The sequence below is a fragment of the Ascaphus truei genome, chromosome 1 (assembly GCF_040206685.1).
Source record: "Ascaphus truei isolate aAscTru1 chromosome 1, aAscTru1.hap1, whole genome shotgun sequence".
Taxonomy (NCBI): Eukaryota; Metazoa; Chordata; class Amphibia; order Anura; family Ascaphidae; genus Ascaphus; species Ascaphus truei.
This window is the reverse complement of record NC_134483.1, coordinates 530834817-530853062: the sequence shown is the minus strand read 5'-3', so window position 1 is coordinate 530853062 and position 18246 is coordinate 530834817. Positions and strand designations below refer to the sequence as shown.

General features: G+C 47.2%; 1 protein-coding gene across 3 annotated transcripts in view; it reads left to right on the top strand.

Moving 5' to 3' along the window:
• The window catches only part of UBOX5 (U-box domain containing 5), a 29119-nt gene extending 13154 nt beyond the window's left edge, over window positions 1-15965 (top strand). For 2 of the 3 annotated variants that reach the window (XM_075572627.1, XM_075572625.1), the window contains exons 2-5: window positions 4666-4755; window positions 5270-6464; window positions 9709-9882; window positions 13979-15965. In XM_075572627.1, coding sequence (XP_075428742.1) covers window positions 4702-4755; window positions 5270-6464; window positions 9709-9882; window positions 13979-14187 — 1632 coding nt within the window. In that variant the 5' untranslated portion in view covers window positions 4666-4701 and the 3' untranslated portion in view covers window positions 14188-15965. Of the gene's footprint in view, window positions 1-4037; window positions 4276-4665; window positions 4756-5269; window positions 6465-9708; window positions 9883-13978 lie in introns of those variants that run through there. The other variant, XM_075572622.1, reaches the window with a different exon arrangement.
• The last annotated feature ends 2281 nt before the right edge of the window (window positions 15966-18246 follow it).

The window sequence follows — 18246 nt, the reverse complement described above, 5'->3', positions numbered from 1 at the left end:
TAGGGTGCAATACTGGCGTCAAAAAAATGCTCTATAAGAGAAACAAATCCCATAAAAAAACAGGGTGTTTTTCTTTGCTATCCATACTGCAAATGGTTACCCCATTTCTGCCTAAATACAAAGGGGCCAATTAGTGAGGAGAATTTTGGGTGAGGAGAAGGGGGTTTGATTGAGGAGGAGATGGGTGAGGAAAGGGTGAGGTGCCCCTCAGACACTGTGATCACAACCGCACATCTCCTCTCCCAGGGTGCACAGGGACAGTCACTGGAGTACGGCAAGCGCAGGGGGCGGGGATTACAGCTCCCAGCCCTCATGGGACGTGGAAGTCTTTTTCTCCCGGGTCGCTTTCGCCTGTCAGCTGGGAAACATGGAGGCGGGCAGGGGTGGGAGGGGGGTTTGCTGGTTACCGGTGGCTGCGCTGCTGCTGGCGATTTGTGATGCGCAGGCTGGAGGCAAAGCTCAGGAAGGTGAGGTATGTGTTAAGGAGAGGGGGTTATGTGAGGAGTAGCGGTATATAGCGGGCAGGAGGCGGTAGCAGAACAGCACACACGCGCGCGGTCCAGCAATCCTGAGAGCAGGCGAGGAGGAGAGCCAGGAAAGCTGTCGCAGGCCGCACAGTGAGTGCGGGCGGCTCGCGGTCCCGGCGGAACCGCTGGGACTGCTTCCGCAGAACCCTGGTCGGGAATCACTGCTCTATAGTGTAAGAACCTGTAGACCACAATAGGCATGTGGCTAGGGAATAAGCAGTTTGTCCCGCGATAGCACAGCGCTGCTTCCACACAGACTACTGCACTGTTTTCAGGGACCGGAGCTCGGCTGTTTGAATGATACTGCCGCAGTATTGCAAAGTGATTGCTTGGTAGAATCGGGCAGAGGCTCAGCTGTTTCTCCCGCCGGCGGTTTAGATCGTGCGGTGCCTCAGTCTCTGCAGAGTGCGGCACTGATAGGGAGACGGAGCGCAGCTGATTAGGCAGAAAAGGTAATAAAGAGTGCGACTCCTCGTATCCCCTGATCATACCAGGGTTGATATAATATATGTGGTAATATGTGTGTGTGTGTGTGTGTGTGTGTGTGTGTGTGTGTGTGTGTGTGTGTGTGTGTGTGTGTGTGTGTGTGTGTGTGTGTGTGTGTGTGTGTGTGTGTGTGTGTGTGTGTGTGTGTGTGTTGGCACAGAATTCACCAGTTGGAGTTACTAGATAAAGGGTTTTTTAAGTAATATACCAGGATCCCCTGAGCGCTCCAGACCGAGCTTCCACTGTGGACGAAGGTGAATGACTGAGTGACGTCATCCACCTGACCTGATGTGCGTTTCGCGTCCTCAGACGTTGCTACCCACCATCCGCTCAGACCCACCCCGGACTGTTTTAGATTGTTATATGTCAGTCTGTCTTCCTGTGCACATTTATTTTAACCATTTACTAATAAAATGTCATTTTACATGGTCATATTATTCATGTTGCATGCAACCAGCAGCGCATGCCCCTTTGTGCCTGTAATACGTATGCACCTCCCTGCATGCACCTAGACTGATCCTTTACTTTACACTCGCTGAGCAGGCGGTTTTTTGACTTTAGGGATATATACCGATATTCATGAAAATAAATGAACTAAGAAATGTTTAGCAGATCACACTAGTTTTGTCATTTCATGCCCACTATCCTCAAACAATCACATCCAGTAGAAAAGTCTTCATCTGTAGTAGCCGCAACTAATTGCCAATATCTTATATTAAAGGTTAAAACGGTGTTTAAAAGGCCAATTGGGGTTATTTTGTGGTAATGGTATCTCAGTCTCCAATATCTAACATTTATTTATTTTTTAATTTTATTTCCTTCCTTCAGAAGGGGGGCAATTTTAAGTAATGTCGTCTTCCATTCTGTTGAAATATAACCCAGTGTCTAGACTAGGAAGTTGTTTGTGTAGTTTTGGCTGTTCGTTTAAAAAAGTTTGTGCCCTCCTGTACTCAAAACACTTTGCATGACGCACTCTGAGCCTCTTGCAGCAGCATTGCATGCGTGGCACACTGAGCCTCTTGCAGCAGCAGCAGCATTGCATGCATGGCACACACTGAGCTTCTTGCAGCAGCATTCCAAGCTCAGATATAATTGTATTCGTTGCAGTAGATTGGGTATTCTGTAATTCTACATATACTGTAGAAGTAGCTCTTGAAGCAGCACTGTCAGATTTACAAAAATTACAGGAAGTCTTTGGACTTACCCCAGCAATCTCTGTCATTCTTGGATGTTACAGCTCTGGCCGGAATTGGAAAGGTCCAAATAGGGCAAATAAAGCAGACCCCTTTCGACTGGAAGCACTAATCAGATCAAAGAGAGGGGGGGGGGGGATCTCTCTGAATTTGGGGATGGTGGGATTTAGCCAGTGTTCTTGCTCCCACTGGGGTATTGTGGTGGGATATTCTGTGGAATGTATGTATAATTTTATTTATGTAGTCCCCGTAATGTACGCAGCGCTTTACAACATTACAATAGGAGGTAAATACATTGCAAACAATGGGGAGAAAGTGCAACAGGAGGTGATATAAAGCAGAATAAGTGCCATTGAATCCTGAATTGAAATGGCCTATTTTGTGCTATTCTGCATTGTAATGCAATATTCTGCTCTATTTGCAGGTACATTTAAAGCTCGCTACATCTGTATGTGTGGGTAATGTGTGGCCCTTTTCATGGGTGTGCAGCCTTTGAAGTAGACCGTTACCCACCACTGATTTAGGCCGTGATTATACCAAAAAACGTGCAGGCGATGCCACGCAGCGCCAAAACAGAGTATGCATCCCCGCAAAGCGCTTGTACCTACCGCGACTGTCGCGCCGCTGGCTACTGCAATGTGGGAGACAGTGGAAGCGTTTTCCAAATTTGTTTTCTGGTTGCGACTGTCGCGTCACGTGACGCAGCCGTCCAATCAAACAACAGATGTCGGCCTTGTCTCCCCTGCAGTCACGCGCGCAGAAGAATGTGCTTGTGCACTTGTCGCAGTGCCTCTATAATCGCACCCAACAACCACTACCTGCACTGCCCACAGTCGCACACTAGGTGGCACCACCGTCATTTATAATCGATTCCTTATCCCGTGTCACTTTGTACGTGTGCTCGAGCCTGTATGGGGGTCTTTTTGTTAAGAGAAACAGAAGCTTGAACGTGTTGTTTAGGGCGTGCGTTTTTATTACACTAAAATTCCTAGTACATGCGTTCATTTACATTGACCTGGTACAAACTGCAAACATTTTGAGCCATGTGACCCCTTCATTAGAACATAGTATGTGTAAGGCCGCGCGTATAGCGACGCGACGGTGACGTCAGGCTGCGCGTATAGCGACGCGACGGTGACGTCAGGCTGCGCGTATAGCGACGCGACGGTGACGTCAGGCTGCGCGTATAGCGACGCGACGGTGACGTCAGGCTGCGCGTATAGCGACGCGACGGTGACGTCAGGCTGCGCGTATAGCGACGCGACGGTGACGTCAGGCTGCGCGTTTAGCGACGCGACGGAGACGTCAGGCCGCGCGTATAGCGACGCGACGGTGACGTCAGGCCGCGCGTATAGCGACGCGACGGTGACGTCAGGCCGCGCGTATAGCGACGCGACGGTGACGTCAGGCCGCGCGTATAGCGACGCGACGGTGACGTCAGGCCGCGCGTATAGCGACGCGACGGTGACGTCAGGCCGCGCGTATAGCGACGCGACGGTGACGTCAGGCCGCGCGTATAGCGACGCGACGGTGACGTCAGGCCGCGCGTATAGCGACGCGACGGTGACGTCAGGCCGCGCGTATAGCGACGCGACGGGGACGTCAGGCCGCGCGTATAGCGACGCGACGGGGACGTCAGGCTGCGGTCGCTGGCAAAATCAAATAGAGATGACTTCCAGCGATCGCGACCGAGCCGTCGCCCCGTCGCGCTTACTATATGCAATGCATTTGTTTTGACGCGACGTCGCTGTCGCCGGCATTATAAGCGCAGCCTAAGGCCGGGGCCATGGTAAAAAAATACAGCGCTGAGCCGCGCCGACGCTCGTGCCCTTCTGCTCAGGGCAGGAGCTTTTTTTGTGTCCTGGCATGAGCGTCAGCGAGCGCGCTTGTGAGGCTGGAGGCGGGGCTAGCGCGCCACGTCACGGCGCCGACGTCACGGAGTGCCATTGGCTTTTGCCGGTCACGTGACCAGCCCTCCGCTTCCCTCAGCGGGAAAAATGAAATGATCTGTCGGCTCCAGACGCCTGCGGAAGTGTCTACCAAAGCCCCACACGTGCCGGATGCAGGAGGTAAGTTTCCTGGCTCAGCGCTGTATTTTTTTTACCATGGCCCCAGCTTAGGAGCGAATGGAAGTGCTAATAAGAGCAACATTAATAAAGCCACTGTAGCCATGGTAATGCGCTTGCTCTCTTTCAGCGTGACCTTCCAATGGAGTATTCATGTCGGACTTTTAATGTCTCAGTCCCCTGCTTTGCCTTGTCTGCTGTTATATTATATACCTCATTCACAAGCCACGTTCTGATGATGTGCCAATACGAGGTCGGTTATGTCGGTACCCTGGGCGCTACGTAGCTGCTAGAGTAATGTGCACTTACAATATATATTGTGCAGGTTGTTGTGTTGTGTTTTTTTCATTGATCGGTGTTCATAGTTTTAAAGCTTTTGTTTGTTTTTCTCAGGTGTTGCTTTTTGGAGATCTTGATTGCTCAGCAAGGATGGTTATAAACCTTTGTCTTCCCCAGTTTAGGCCAAGCATTGTTTGCAACAAGGTACATAATCTGTCTCTCTGATTCACATTTGGAAGATCATTTCTTTGTATATATTTTTAAAATGGCAATAGTCGTTTTAGTTCCTAATGAAGATCCGCATACTATGTAAGTTGAAAGTGCTAAATATTTTCAGAGGCTTTTCTTCGTTTATTAAAAAAATTTTTTTTTTTTTTTTTTTAAAGCCTTTTTTTCCTTTTTCGATAATTTTTTTTGTAGTTTTTTAAAACGTAGCCTTGACATCCTCAATGCAAACTAGAAATAATTACTTTGGATTGTGCAATATTTTTTTTTTTTTCAAAAGTGCCAAACATGAAGCCGCTTAGCTCTTAATCTTTTCAATAAAACTTCAAGTACTGTGCTTTTTATTCATTTCAAATAGTTTTACCAGAAGTGACACGGTGAGAGAGATACTATTACGAATTCAGCCTCACGTAGAAGTGTTTAGATAGAGAAGAAAATATCTACTTGTCAATGGCACTGTAGCTTAAACTTCTCATATTTCATGTTACTTCAGATTAGTGCTGATGGGTATGAAGTGGAAAATCTCCTCTCCGAAGACCTCGCTAAAAGGAATCGTGGCTTTCGCTGTGAATACTTCATCAAGCCCCCTGTGCACATCACAATCACTTTTCCATTGAACATAGACATTTGTAGGATTAATGTAGACACCTCCTCTGGAGGGCACCACCCCTTTTCTGGAATGGACATCTATACATCTACCTCCTCCACCAAAACCTCTTGGAATAGTCTGGATTTCAACCAGTATGCTTTGGCGGGCCAAAGCTTTGACAAAGACCCTTTCACATTGGTAGGGAAAGGCCTGCTAAAAAATCAAAGCAAAGCAACGTTTAATAATAGAGGCTTCAAGCCAAGGCCCCCATTCCATCAAACGGAATATGTGATGTCTTACCCTGGATCATCATGTCAAGACCTATGGAACAAAGGTCCGTACTCACTTAGCAATGTTACTCACCTTAAGATCTGTATCACGCATGTAGCTGGAGGAGGCCTATGTTCTATTAAACGAGTGGAGGTATGGGGTCAACCTGCAAAATCCTGCCCGAAGGAGGTGGTGGAGAGCTTACACCAAGTTGCCTATATGAGTCTCCCCCATGGTTTTGGACAACCACGCCCTTCATCACCAATGGAAAGTAACCACATGTCTTACAGTAACTCGGACAACGCACAGCACAGTCTGAGTGAACTTGCCAACATTCTTCAGGAAGTTCCTGAAGAGTTTCTGGACCCGATCACATTGGAAGTCATGACCTTCCCCATATTGCTTCCCTCCGGCAAAGTCATTGACCAAAGCACATTAGATAAATGTAACCAAAGTGAAGCATCATGGGGCAGGATGCCCAGTGATCCGTTTACTGGAGTTCCCTACAGCCAACAATCCCAGCCTCTTCCCCACCCTTCCCTAAAAGCGAGGATAGACTATTTCCTCTTACAGCACAGCATTCCTGGCTCTAATATACTGGGCAGGACGCAGACTGGGGCAATAGTAATTCCTTCTGCCATAGCATTGCCTTCAATGAAAAGGAAATTGGATTGGATGGAGGACACGGCCAGTGACGGCGGTACCGTAGATACCTGTTTTTCGGCTGTAAGCGGTCTCGACGCATATACCTCAGACTTTAGTATTAAGAAGATTAAAACTGACAATGAATGTAATTTGTCGCAGATGGATTGCTCAACAAGTACCACAGGTATCGATTCTTTTTGTGGTTTAGTGGCAGATTCTGTCGGGGTAATGGCCTTCAATGTGTAACGTTATTATTATTGTGTCTTGGTTTTTATGAATGAGCTTCAGGCAGATAAAGGCTTATTTTTATTAGCTAGATATTGCAGCTGGCTGTACAAAGCAGGGAGGTGCTACAGCTGAGTAAGTTTTGAGTCCGCTGCGTTTGTGCAGGCAGCAAAATATCGATATGCAGTTGACAAGTGTCAGGTGATCATCTTCCACCTGAGACTAGTACAGCTTACCTGGGTGCCCTGCTGTAGGGCCTCTTCTCACATATTGCCCCATAGATATGAACATCTTGCAGTCACCCAATCTCTTCTGTATGACACACAGAGGGCTTCGAAGCCGCACACAGTTCCTCTAACAGACCATCAAGTTGTATTGTCCATTATTCTAATTGCTGGTGTGCAGTAACAGGTTTTAAAACCAATAAAAGCTGTTTTTTAAAAATATATATATATAAAGATTCCCCCCCACAAGCACATTTTTGGGTCATAGGGACTCCGTACGCAAGTGCTTATAGCATACAGCACCTGTTGAAAATTACATGTTACCGAGTTAATATAGCATAAATCTACAGCTTGAGTATTGGTTCTGAGAGAAATATATATACCAACTCCAGTCCTCATGGGCCACCAACAGGTCAGGTTTTCAGGATATCCCTGCTTCAACACAAGTGATCAAAGACTGAGCCACGTGCTGAAGCAGAGATCTTGAAAACCAGACCTGTTGGTGGCCCTTGAGGACTGGAGTTGGCAACCCCTGATCTAGTGGGAATAAGGGTCAATGTGATGCACTTCTGTGGGATGAAGTATGCCTCAGGATAGTCTGGTCCAGCCACACAGCTGGTCCCATTAAGGTTGGGTGTGTGGATGTTGGGGTGTGTTGGAAAGTTTGGAGTTTGATTCAGCCATACGACCGAATGCATGTTGGGGGGGAATGCTGTGTGTGTCTATATAAAGAGACTCTCACATCCACCACCAGTTTAAGTTCTTTCAAATTTAAGGCTGTCTCACATTTTAATCTGGTCTGTAACTGTTTCATACGCCCATCTTTATACTATATTAGTGAAAGCACTGTATGTTTGCCTGCCTGGATGTCCGGTGTCCCTAGGGGAAATCTCATTGGTCCCTTGGGTCGCCCGCCCCCGCACACCTCTCATTGGCCTGAGGCGGAGTGACGGCCCACACACACACACACACACACACACACAACACAGCAGCTCTATACACACACACACACACACACACACAACACAGCAGCTCTACACACACACACAACACAGCAGCTCTATACACACACACACACACACACACACACACACACACACACACACACACACACACACAACACAGCAGCTCTATACACACACACACACACACACACAACACAGCAGCTCTATACACACACACACACCCTCTGTCCGCCCCCCTCCCCCCCCCTCACGTGCGCCGTCCTGCACTGGCTCCGGACGGGAAGCGCGGCCCTCCTACCCCAGCCGCTCCCTTACCTCCCCGGCGCTACCACCCGCTCAGGTAAGTCACTGCGCGTCCCGCCTCAGCCTCAGGCCCACTGCGCTTGCCGCCTCAGCCTCAGGCCCACTGCGCGTCCCGCCTCAGCCTCAGGCCCACACACACAGGGCGCTTCCTACCGCCGCTCAGCCAGACGCCACATCGAGCGGGTCGCAGGGGGGGGGGGGGGAGCGCGAGTCTTAGGCCCACACAGGGCGCTTCCTGCAGCCGCCTGCACGCCTCACTCAGCAGGACGGCACATCGGGGGACCAAGCGGACGCCGGGGGGGGGGGAGCGCGAGTCACAGGGAACGGGGGGGGGGGGGGGAGTCACGGGGAACGGGGGGGGGAGTCACGGGGAACGGGGGGGGGGCCACCAGCCGAACCAGCAGGGGGACGGACGCACGGAGGAGGGGGGGGAAATGCCCATACATAAATTATGACAATACATATGCCCACTGCTCTCCACCCCCCCCCCACTCCCCTTTCCCCCCCCCGCTCCCCTTTCTCCCCCCCGCTCCCCTTTCTTCCCCCCCGCTCCCCTTTCTCCCCCCCCGCTCCCCTTTCTCCCCCCCCCGCTCCCCTTTCTCCCCCCCGCTCCCCTTTCTCCCCCCCCGCTCCCCTTTCTCCCCCCCCACTCCCCTTTCTCCCCCCCCGCTCCCCTTTCTCCCCCCCCACTCCCCTTTCTCCCCCCCCGCTCCCCTTTCTCCCCCCCCACTCCCCTTTCTCCCCCCCCGCTCCCCTTTCTCCCCCCCCGCTCCCCTTTCTCCCCCCCGCTCCCCTTTCTCCCCCCCGCTCCCCTTTCTCCCCCCCCCGCTCCCCTTTCTCCCCCCCGCTCCCCTTTCTCCCCCCCCCGCTCCCCTTTCTCCCCCCCACTCCCCTTTCTCCCCCCCCGCTCCCCTTTCTCCCCCCCCGCTCCCCTTTCTCCCCCCCGCTCCCCTTTCTCCCCCCCGCTCCCCTTTCTCCCCCCCCCGCTCCCCTTTCTCCCCCCCCGCTCCCCTTTCTCCCCCCCCCGCTCCCCTTTCTCCCCCCCCCCCGCTCCCCTTTCTCCCCCCCCCGCTCCCCTTTCTCCCCCCCCCCGCTCCCCTTTCTCCCCCCCCCGCTCCCCTTTCTCCCCCCCCGCTCCCCTTTCTCCCCCCCCCGCTCCCCTTTCTCCCCCCCGCTCCCCTTTCTCCACATCCCCCTCCCTTTTTTTTAATTTATTTTTTATTGGAGTGCCTGTCCTCCTTTTTGTCCTTATACTAATTCTCGTGGACGGTAGTGAGTGCCCTGTTACTGGTTTCATGCATGCATAACGTGAAAACATTAGTTACAACATTATTGAAAAACATAAAAAGTAAATCACCTACATTTAATTCATTAAACACACCATTTGTTCAGTATGGTACAAGCAGGGACTGCCTGCTTTTCAGTTGTTGGCTGGTAGCTGTATACACGGTAACACAAATACTGTGTTATGTAGCCTTGTACAATTTTATAAAGCTCCATAACAGTATTACTGTATGTAGCAAATTAATGCATTGCAAAGGTTTCAAAAACATAGGAACGTATGTGTGTGTGTGTGTGTATACACGCACCGTATCTGCAAATCTTGGACAATGGAAATTAAAGATGAAGGCGTACAAGACATTAATCATGCCTCCGTGCCTATAAAATATAAATATATTTCATACATTAAATATTGTGTCCGTGTGCGCAGATCCAGTATCCCATGAACAGATGCTGACACAAAGCTTGGATCTTGCCCTTACAACTGCTCTCGGTTCCATGCCTTCATTTACAGCAAAGTTCATTAAGGGGCAGCAGCAGCAGCAGGAAATTCCACTGGAGAACAGCGGCAACAACGCCTGGAATACAACCTCCACCATACCCGGTATGTGCTTTTCCTGTTGGATATTGGAGCTTTGCTTGCCAATGAACCAACTAATATTGGCAATGACTTCTTGCACCTACACACACACACACACACCTGGGGGCTGTTACTTTTTACGAAGTGTATGCTAAGGAAAGCCTTTGGAAATGTCAACACTCGGTGATTTTTAGCCCCAGCAATCTTGGCCTTCAGTGGAGTCTCGTTAATTAAAAATCCGGGGTTTTGTGGTAAAAACAAATTGTGTTGTCAATTGCAAGCCATGTTGCCCTTGCCATCTCCCACTTATGTCCAGCCATCCTACTTGGGGAAATTTAAATTCCTTAAAACAACACAGAGAAATGTGAAACCTTTTAATTTGGGTAAATAGATGAAGCTGGTGGGAGGGGAAGCTGTAGGCTAGTGGGAAATCACTGGTGGCTCTTTTGACAACCTGGATTTCACGCTCTGGTTAGCAGCTCTTTCAGGAATAAAATCATCACAAATAAGTATCCTGTGCAACCCTTCTGTTTTTTACTTTATTGCTGCAAATAACATCCCAAAACTTTAACACCCTGTGGTCCTATTTCGTTAAAAAATGTAGTACAGTTCCAAAGTGCGGGGGGACCTTGTTTCAGCCGGGGAGAATCCTGCTTGTGCAGCCAACACAACATAGGCAAACAAATTCCTCAAAATGCAGGTCTCCTCTAGGACAGAGGTACAAAGTAGAGCTCTACTCACAAGTTCACAATGCAATTTTTAATTTTATTGTAACAGCCAAGAACAGAGGAGAAACAACCTGATGAAGTCCATATGGGACCTGCAACGTTGTTTCTCCTCTGTTCTTGGCTGTCGCATTAAATGGAGAATTGGATTGTGAACTTGTGAGTAGAGCTCCACTTTGTTCCTCTATCCTAGAGGAGACCTGGATTTTGAGGAATTTATTAAAACGTGTAGAGCGTTTGCAAATGGAATTGGGGTTCTGTAAATAAATGTAATATTTCTGCTTTCCCTAAAAATAAAATCATGTTTCAATTCCCCCTCTACCGTAATTGGGGTGGTACTTTCCTTACTAGGCAAACCAAAAAGCTGTATAAATAAAAAATGTGTGTGTGTGTGTGTATGTAATGTATAATGTGTGTGTTATATGTATAATGTGTGTATGTTATGTGTATAATGTGTGTGTGTTATATGTATGTAACCCCCTTTCCCGGGGCCAATCGAAGATCGGGCCCCCTAAGGTGTACTTGGGTCTGGCTACATGTCTTTGTGTGGTGCATACCTGCTAGCAACAGGAGGGCCTGAGTCTCCCGCGATGGCATGGGGGATAACAGGAACAGGTTTCTGCCTTCATTCTTATTCAGTGGTGCAGCACCTCTATCCCTAGTAAGCCCCAGGAATGCGGGGTGGAATCCTTACCAGAGAGTTCCCACACAGGGATGAGAGATTCCAGTCTCACACAGGTTGGTCTTTCTTTAAAAGCAGCAGTCTTTATTCGCAGCAGCAGCAGCAGACAGGTACATGGATGTCCAATCCACTCTGACTGTTCTCCCTCAGGATGGTATTTTCCCTGCCACCACTCTGGATCAAGGGCATCCAGAGTGGGGCTAACTCTTCCCTCACCCCTTAAGCAGGGTGAGAGGTACTGGTCCACCTCCCTACACTATGGTTGGATCAGCTCTACTCATGAGCTGATCACTCTTCTCCAACTGTAACTACTATCACACTCTAACTCCAGACACACACAGAAGACAGACTAAATAGGAAGTGCACTGCTCTTTTGTGATATCAGCAGGCACCGCCCCTGTGTCACTTGCTTTGACACAGTGTCAGGTGACCTACCTCCACCACTCAGGGCAAGTGCTTGAAGTGGGGGAAACCCATGATAACTCCTGGCAACCTGCTCTTACCAGGTATTATACCAGGAGGAGGATAGAACTATAGCCCCATTTCTTACCAGGGCTACATGTATAATGTGTGTGTGTGTTATATGTATAATGTGTGTGTGTTATATGTATGTTATATGTTATATGTATAATGTGTGTGTGTTATATGTATATTGTGTGTCTGGTGTGTGTGTGTGTGTGTGTGTGTGTGTGTTATATGTATAATGTGTGTGTGTGTATGTTATATGTATAATGTGTGTGTATGTTATATGTATAATGTGTGTGTGTGTGTGTGTGTGTGTGTATGTGTTATATGTATAGTGTGTGTGTGTGTGTTGTATGTATAATGTGTGTGTGTTGTATGTATAGTGTGTGTGTGTGTGTGTGTGTGTTGTATGTATAATGTGTGTGTGTTGTATGTATAATGTGTGTGTGTGTTGTATGTATAATGTGTGTGTGTTGTATGTATAATGTGTGTGTGTTGTATGTATAATGTGTGTGTGTTGTATGTATAGTGTGTGTGTGTGTGTGTGTGTGTGTGTTGTATGTATAATGTGTGTGTTTATATGTATATATTTGTTAATTGTGGCTTACCATGAAAGAATAGTTGACTCTGCATGTCCATTTTAGGGTTGTGATCTCACACAGGCCGTACTCTAAGTGGGTTATTATTTTAACTGAGATAGTGCTGATCGGGGAACTATGCACCGTAAACCCATGGGAGTTTCCATGCCATAGTGCACTGACCGGCACTAATGCAGCTTTAATGAAGAACCCCTAAGGATCAATGTACTGATTTCTCTCTCCTTCCTTGAACACGCAGGATTGTTATATGGTTCTCTGTTGTTTTTTGTTCAGATGCACAGTCTGGAAGAGGATGGTTTCTTGACCATTAGAAACGTGTTGGAAAAAATACAAATGCACAAAGGAGTTTTTTTCCCCCCCTCAAACCTTTAACTAATTGGATAAAATTATTTTCCAGGGGGGAGGGCGCTGCGGTTACAAAGGCCTCGCGCTTTTCCCGAAGGCATTCAAATAAAATGCTGGGGGACCGCGCAAGGCCTCTGTAACTTCCCTTACCTTGTGTCACACTGCGCTCACCACAAACAGAACTAAGACCGCGGGGCTGAGGTGGGGATGGAAAGGCACCGACCCACAACCACGCAGTCCGGTCCGGCGTGCGTAATCCAAGTCGTATAGCCTAGTCATGTTGGAGAGGTCAGGGTAATCGGGGTACGTGCCGTGGTTCAATGTTGGAGAGTAGAGAATAGTAGATGCCCGTAAGCCGAGGTCCAGGGGTAGCGAAGGTAGAATGGTCGAGGTACGTAACCGGGGTCAAGGGTTGGAAAGTGTAGGAATCCGTAGAGAAGCCAAGGGTCAGGACAGGAGAAAACAGACAGGTCAAAAAGGCAAGCAAGGTTCAAGGCATAAAACAGACGAATCTTCAGCACTGAGCACAATGCATAAACAAGAGTTTATGCTCAGCAAGGAAGAAATGGCAAAGCTCAGTATTTAAAGAACAAGGAGCCAATTACCATGCTCGGGTGTGATCTAATCCTCCAATAGCACCAGATAGGCATCACTCAGTGACTGGGTTCAAGTGGGGTTTCTTCTGATTGGGTGCTGAGTGGTCTGTGCGCGTGTGACGCGCGGTGCTGACCGATGTCACGCGGGCGCGCGGCCGAGATTCCTCCCTGTAGGGGACGTTGCCAGCGGCATCACCAGCGCGTGCGCACGCCAGTCTGACCGCGCGCCGGTGAGCAGCCCTGCCATGTGACGTGCCAGCAGGGCGGAGCCCAGCAGCGGCGGCGGCGCTTACACCTTGGCTTCCAGCGACGTGTCGTCAAATGACGCCGCGGGGTCACGTTATGTCTCGTTACCATGGCAACGCGACGTCACATAACACCGTGGTGTCATTTGACGTCAGAGCCAAAGTAAGGGGGGGCACAGCATGCAGGGGGGCTCAGGGGGAAAGTTTGCACACCCCTGCCCTGCACACTACAGGGGACCGTTTTACATACATCGGCACTGCTGTTTCCCTTTTTATATACATTTGACTAGATTAATGTTTGCAAATTGAAAAACTGTTAAAGCAGTGGTGTTTTTTTTCAATACTATCAATTGCATCCATTGTATGCTATAGACTTATTAGTGCATTTCCATGGGGACCATTTAAATACTTGTGATTTAGCACAAAAACATTACTTTAATGATGTTCTTTGTTTGTTTCCCAGAGCACAATAGAAGCAGCGCGGTTCAAGGATGCGCTTCCTGCTCGAGGACGTTTTCTGCTTACTGCAAAACGGAGCCCATATATCAGCTTCCCTGTGGCCACCTCATGTGTCGTCCTTGCTTAGCTGAAAAACAAAAGTCCTTCTCCGTTGTGTGCGTGAATTGTAATAGGTCAGTCGCTACGCGCGATGTGCTGAGAGTCCACCTCTAAGTTCCATTGCACCACCTGTGGTGTCGGTGAGAGCCGTACATTCAGAGTGCTGTGTTTATTCAATACTGCAAGGACACCGTGCTTAAACTTTAAATGCCCTTTGCTGCTAATCTGTGCAAATTTATGCATATTTATTTAGAGGGTCATTTTGGGGGGTTAATAAACCATCTTCTGCTTGCCCCCAGTACTGCTGCGGTGCTCCCCACCGTAGCTGTGCTGGGAGCAGCAATCCAGATGAGCTGAGGAATTTTTCATTTACAAAGGAAATATCCTTTCTACAGTATGTGCCAGCTTGAAACTAAACTGAGTCTATTAAAAAGTTCTCTGTTGGAATAAAGTACACTAGTAGTGTACCGTGTACCATAATGCTTCACTGTTTCATAGCCTACCTAAGCATGCTTCCACCTTGCTTTTTGTGGTTTCAGTAACCAGTATCCCTATTTCCAAGTTTAAGACAAAAGTGTCACATACAGTAGTAGCTCGAGTTTAGAGTCATTGTTGAAACAGCAGTTCCCCTGGCCACTGAATACAATATTATTGGTTATTTTGTAGCAAAGTGCAGCACTTGGGCAACTCTGAGCCAATAAGAGGAGCTCTGTTACAGCCTATTCATGGTCCCTTCCCTCGGCCCGGCTACAGATTTACCACCTCAGTCGTTCCCTTTGGTCATCAAACCCTGATGAAGAAAGAGGGGAAACTGCAAGATGACATTTATGAGGTCGGCCTAAATAGTGCTTCCTACTCCCAGTTTGGGATGTGTGGCCAGCTACCCTGTATGTAAAAGTGCTTCTCTGCATGGTGACACCCAGAATCCTTTGCACATTCTATTTCTCATGGTTGTACAGGTGACAGTAACAGAATGTGCAACATATTTTGTCACGTGGACAGACTTTGTTCTGTAATTCCTTTTAGTGTCTGGATATCAAGGCATTATTTAATATATCAGTTGTTCCCATTTACCTTTGAATCTCTCCAGGTGCTTGTCCAGCTTTAGAAACCTATACTTGCTAGCCAAATTAGGATGACAATTTATTTTGCTGCTGCTTGAGGCTGATGACAAAATTGTCTTCACTATGAGGCTACTAGACAATTTTTTGCAGACTATTTATCCCCCTATGTCTGCTGTAAGGACGGGCTGCACTGAAACTTAGAGCACTTTCTGTTCAACGCACTGGCTATGAATATAAGGTTAAAAACACCCAAATATGACCAGTTTTTCATGATCTATTTCTGCATGGTTTACTTCAGAATCAGCGCCGTTCATATTTTAAGTAACCAATTCAGAATTGCCTAATGCAGGGGGTCTCAAATCCCGTCCTCAAGACACAATCCCTCCCCTCCTCCACCCCCCCCCCCAACAGGTAAGGCGTTGAGGATATCCCAGCTTCAGCACAGGTGGCTCAGTCGAAGACTGGAGTTGAGAACCCCTGACCTAATGCATTAATTAATGTAGATGGCTTCACCTAGCGAGAGTGGTTCACTCTTACCGCGTTGTGTATTGAATAGAGACCATGATCTAGCAAAGCAGAGTAAATGCTCCGTAAGTACGTTGTTGTAAATTTCCTCTTTACTGCTAGTGTAACAATGTTTCGATCCATTTACGAATTTTTTTTATTTTTTATTATTATTATTATAAACCATATCGAAGTATGGATACATTATTGTTTAATGTCTTCTGATAATCCATCCATCTTCAAATGGAGGAAGTGGTCAATCAGTAGATATTTCAATGCATTCAAGAAATTAGTTTCATTTAAAAAAAAAAAAAAAAAGACAAATATTCAATGTATGTTTAGTTCCCTTCCATCCATAAAGTGGACAGTTATCAATCTCTTTCCCTGTCCGACACTCCTATTGCACAGTATACACAGGTCTCTGGCACAAAGGGTTAATGGGTGCTCATCCTAGTATAAAACCGTTCATGACACCTGCAAATGGGAGCTTGGCAGAAACCCGTGTTTACTATCGGTACCCGAGTGGAAATCAGCCCTCTAATGGTAATTTTGTGAATTTCCCTCATTTAAATACGATTGTCTTCCAAATCGTTTTCATGGATCGAGGCATCATTTTTTTTGCCCCTGAAAAGGTTATTTTTTGGTGGTTTTTTTTTTTCTTTCTTGCCCTAAAAACAGGCCAAACACTCTGATGAACTGCTTTTTTTTTTTTGTCTTGTTAAATTCGTGAATTCCTATTACAGATGTGACGTGGCGTATTTTCCCCTTTTTATATACTGTATGGTCAAAACGACGATCCTTCAGTCTCCGTACGTCAAAGCAATCCAATAGTGGATGGAATTTCTAGTAAATACTGTCTGAAAGCTGCGACCTTGCCAGTAGTAAATTAAACTCTTCAAACGTGTTATGTTCTTGTGTAAATGGGATAACTACAGCTGATTGGTGTAACTTTATGCCTTATTAAAGTTTTGGCAAAGTTCTTGCTATTGCATTATTTGTGTTGATCAGTTGTTTTTTTTGCATGAATGTTAGAACTTGCAAGGCTTAAAATGTTTAATAGCTGCTCAGTACATTACATTCCTGAAATGATCCCTAAATATGATAATTGGGACTTTATTTTATTTTTTTTAATTTTTATTTTTATAATGGGTCTGTCGGGTATAAAAGTGTTTTTGGGTCCCCAGCTGCATTACATACTTGAATCGCATGGCTTATTTTGTGCAAATATGAAGAAAAAGACGTTCTATAATACTTTGTTTAGAAAATAAATAACAATAAAATGACATTACATGTGATAGTGATTCTACAGTGATAGTATATGTGGGTGCGGATAAGTGCTACAGTATGCTACCGCATACTTCACATCTGAATCATGTGTAAGATTACTAAAGTATTTGGGGCCATCATTGCATAGATACTGTAAGCATCCTTGCGTAGGGAAAGAAAAATGGTCCTTTGCTGGAGATGTAATATTTTTTTTATATTTGACGCAAACGCACGCAGAAAATTGGGCAACGCGTCAAAACAAACTTCTACGTGTAATTTCTTTACGTTAACACATCTGCAATGTTTTTTTTTTTTTGGTAAGCCCTCCTTGATTAAGAAGCACACTGACTCCATATACTTATTTCTATGTAAGAAAAGACCATCGCGGTGTTGTCATCACAAATCTACAGAGTATAAGCCCTCCTAATGGTTAGTCAAAAATGTGAATCCACAAGCTGATTTCTTATGGGAGTAGTTTATATAAATTGGGGTGTTGCCTCAGGTCTAAGCCGTGGTGTTGTAGGCAGGGTTGGGTGTGAGTTGGTTAGAGCAGATGCTGCAGTAGTATAGGTCAACATTTACACATTATATACTTAATATAACTTGTAACCATTAACCTGTGACTGATTGGACTGACCCCTGTCTGTGTGTCCAATCCACTCCTTGGGCTAGTGCCGGTTCTTCTCCTGTACTCGCTATTCTATTAGCAATATATTATTATAATAACAATACTGTCATTTAATTTCAAGGAGGGTTACACTGCAACACATTTCTATCTCATTCTCTGTGCCTGGTGTGCCAGTGAAGCCAGTCACTTCTGCCATTGCAATATTACTAGAATTGCTGTAGTTTGGTAGGGTACTGTACCTCTGCCCCGTTCCACAGCAACAACAAGTCGTCTGCAAAAGGCACATCATTCTTGTTAAATTCAGCTGAAATTAAGTTGACAAATACACAGAACCCTAGCAAGCTCTTTTTGGGAACCCATGAGCCCCCACAAAACAGGGGGCTTATTTATATTCAAGAGAATATATAAGTATTTTGCTGTGTATTTTTGTCATATTGGATGTACTGCTGCGGCACAGTTTATTCGAGCATTTGCCCGTTCTGTGCCGCAGCAGTAGCCTGGCGCGCGCCCGAGTGTGACGGGCGCGCGCCGAAGCAGCGGAAGAGCGCCCTCCGATCGGGGCGCTCTCCCTCCCGCTGCCGGGTCCGCCGGGTCCCCCGAAACCCCCTGCCGCTGTCCCGCGATCGCGGGACACCAGGGCTCCCTCGGGGAGCCCCTGGACGCGCGTGCAGGGGGCGCACGCTCCCGAAGACGCGTGACCGCGCGTCTATG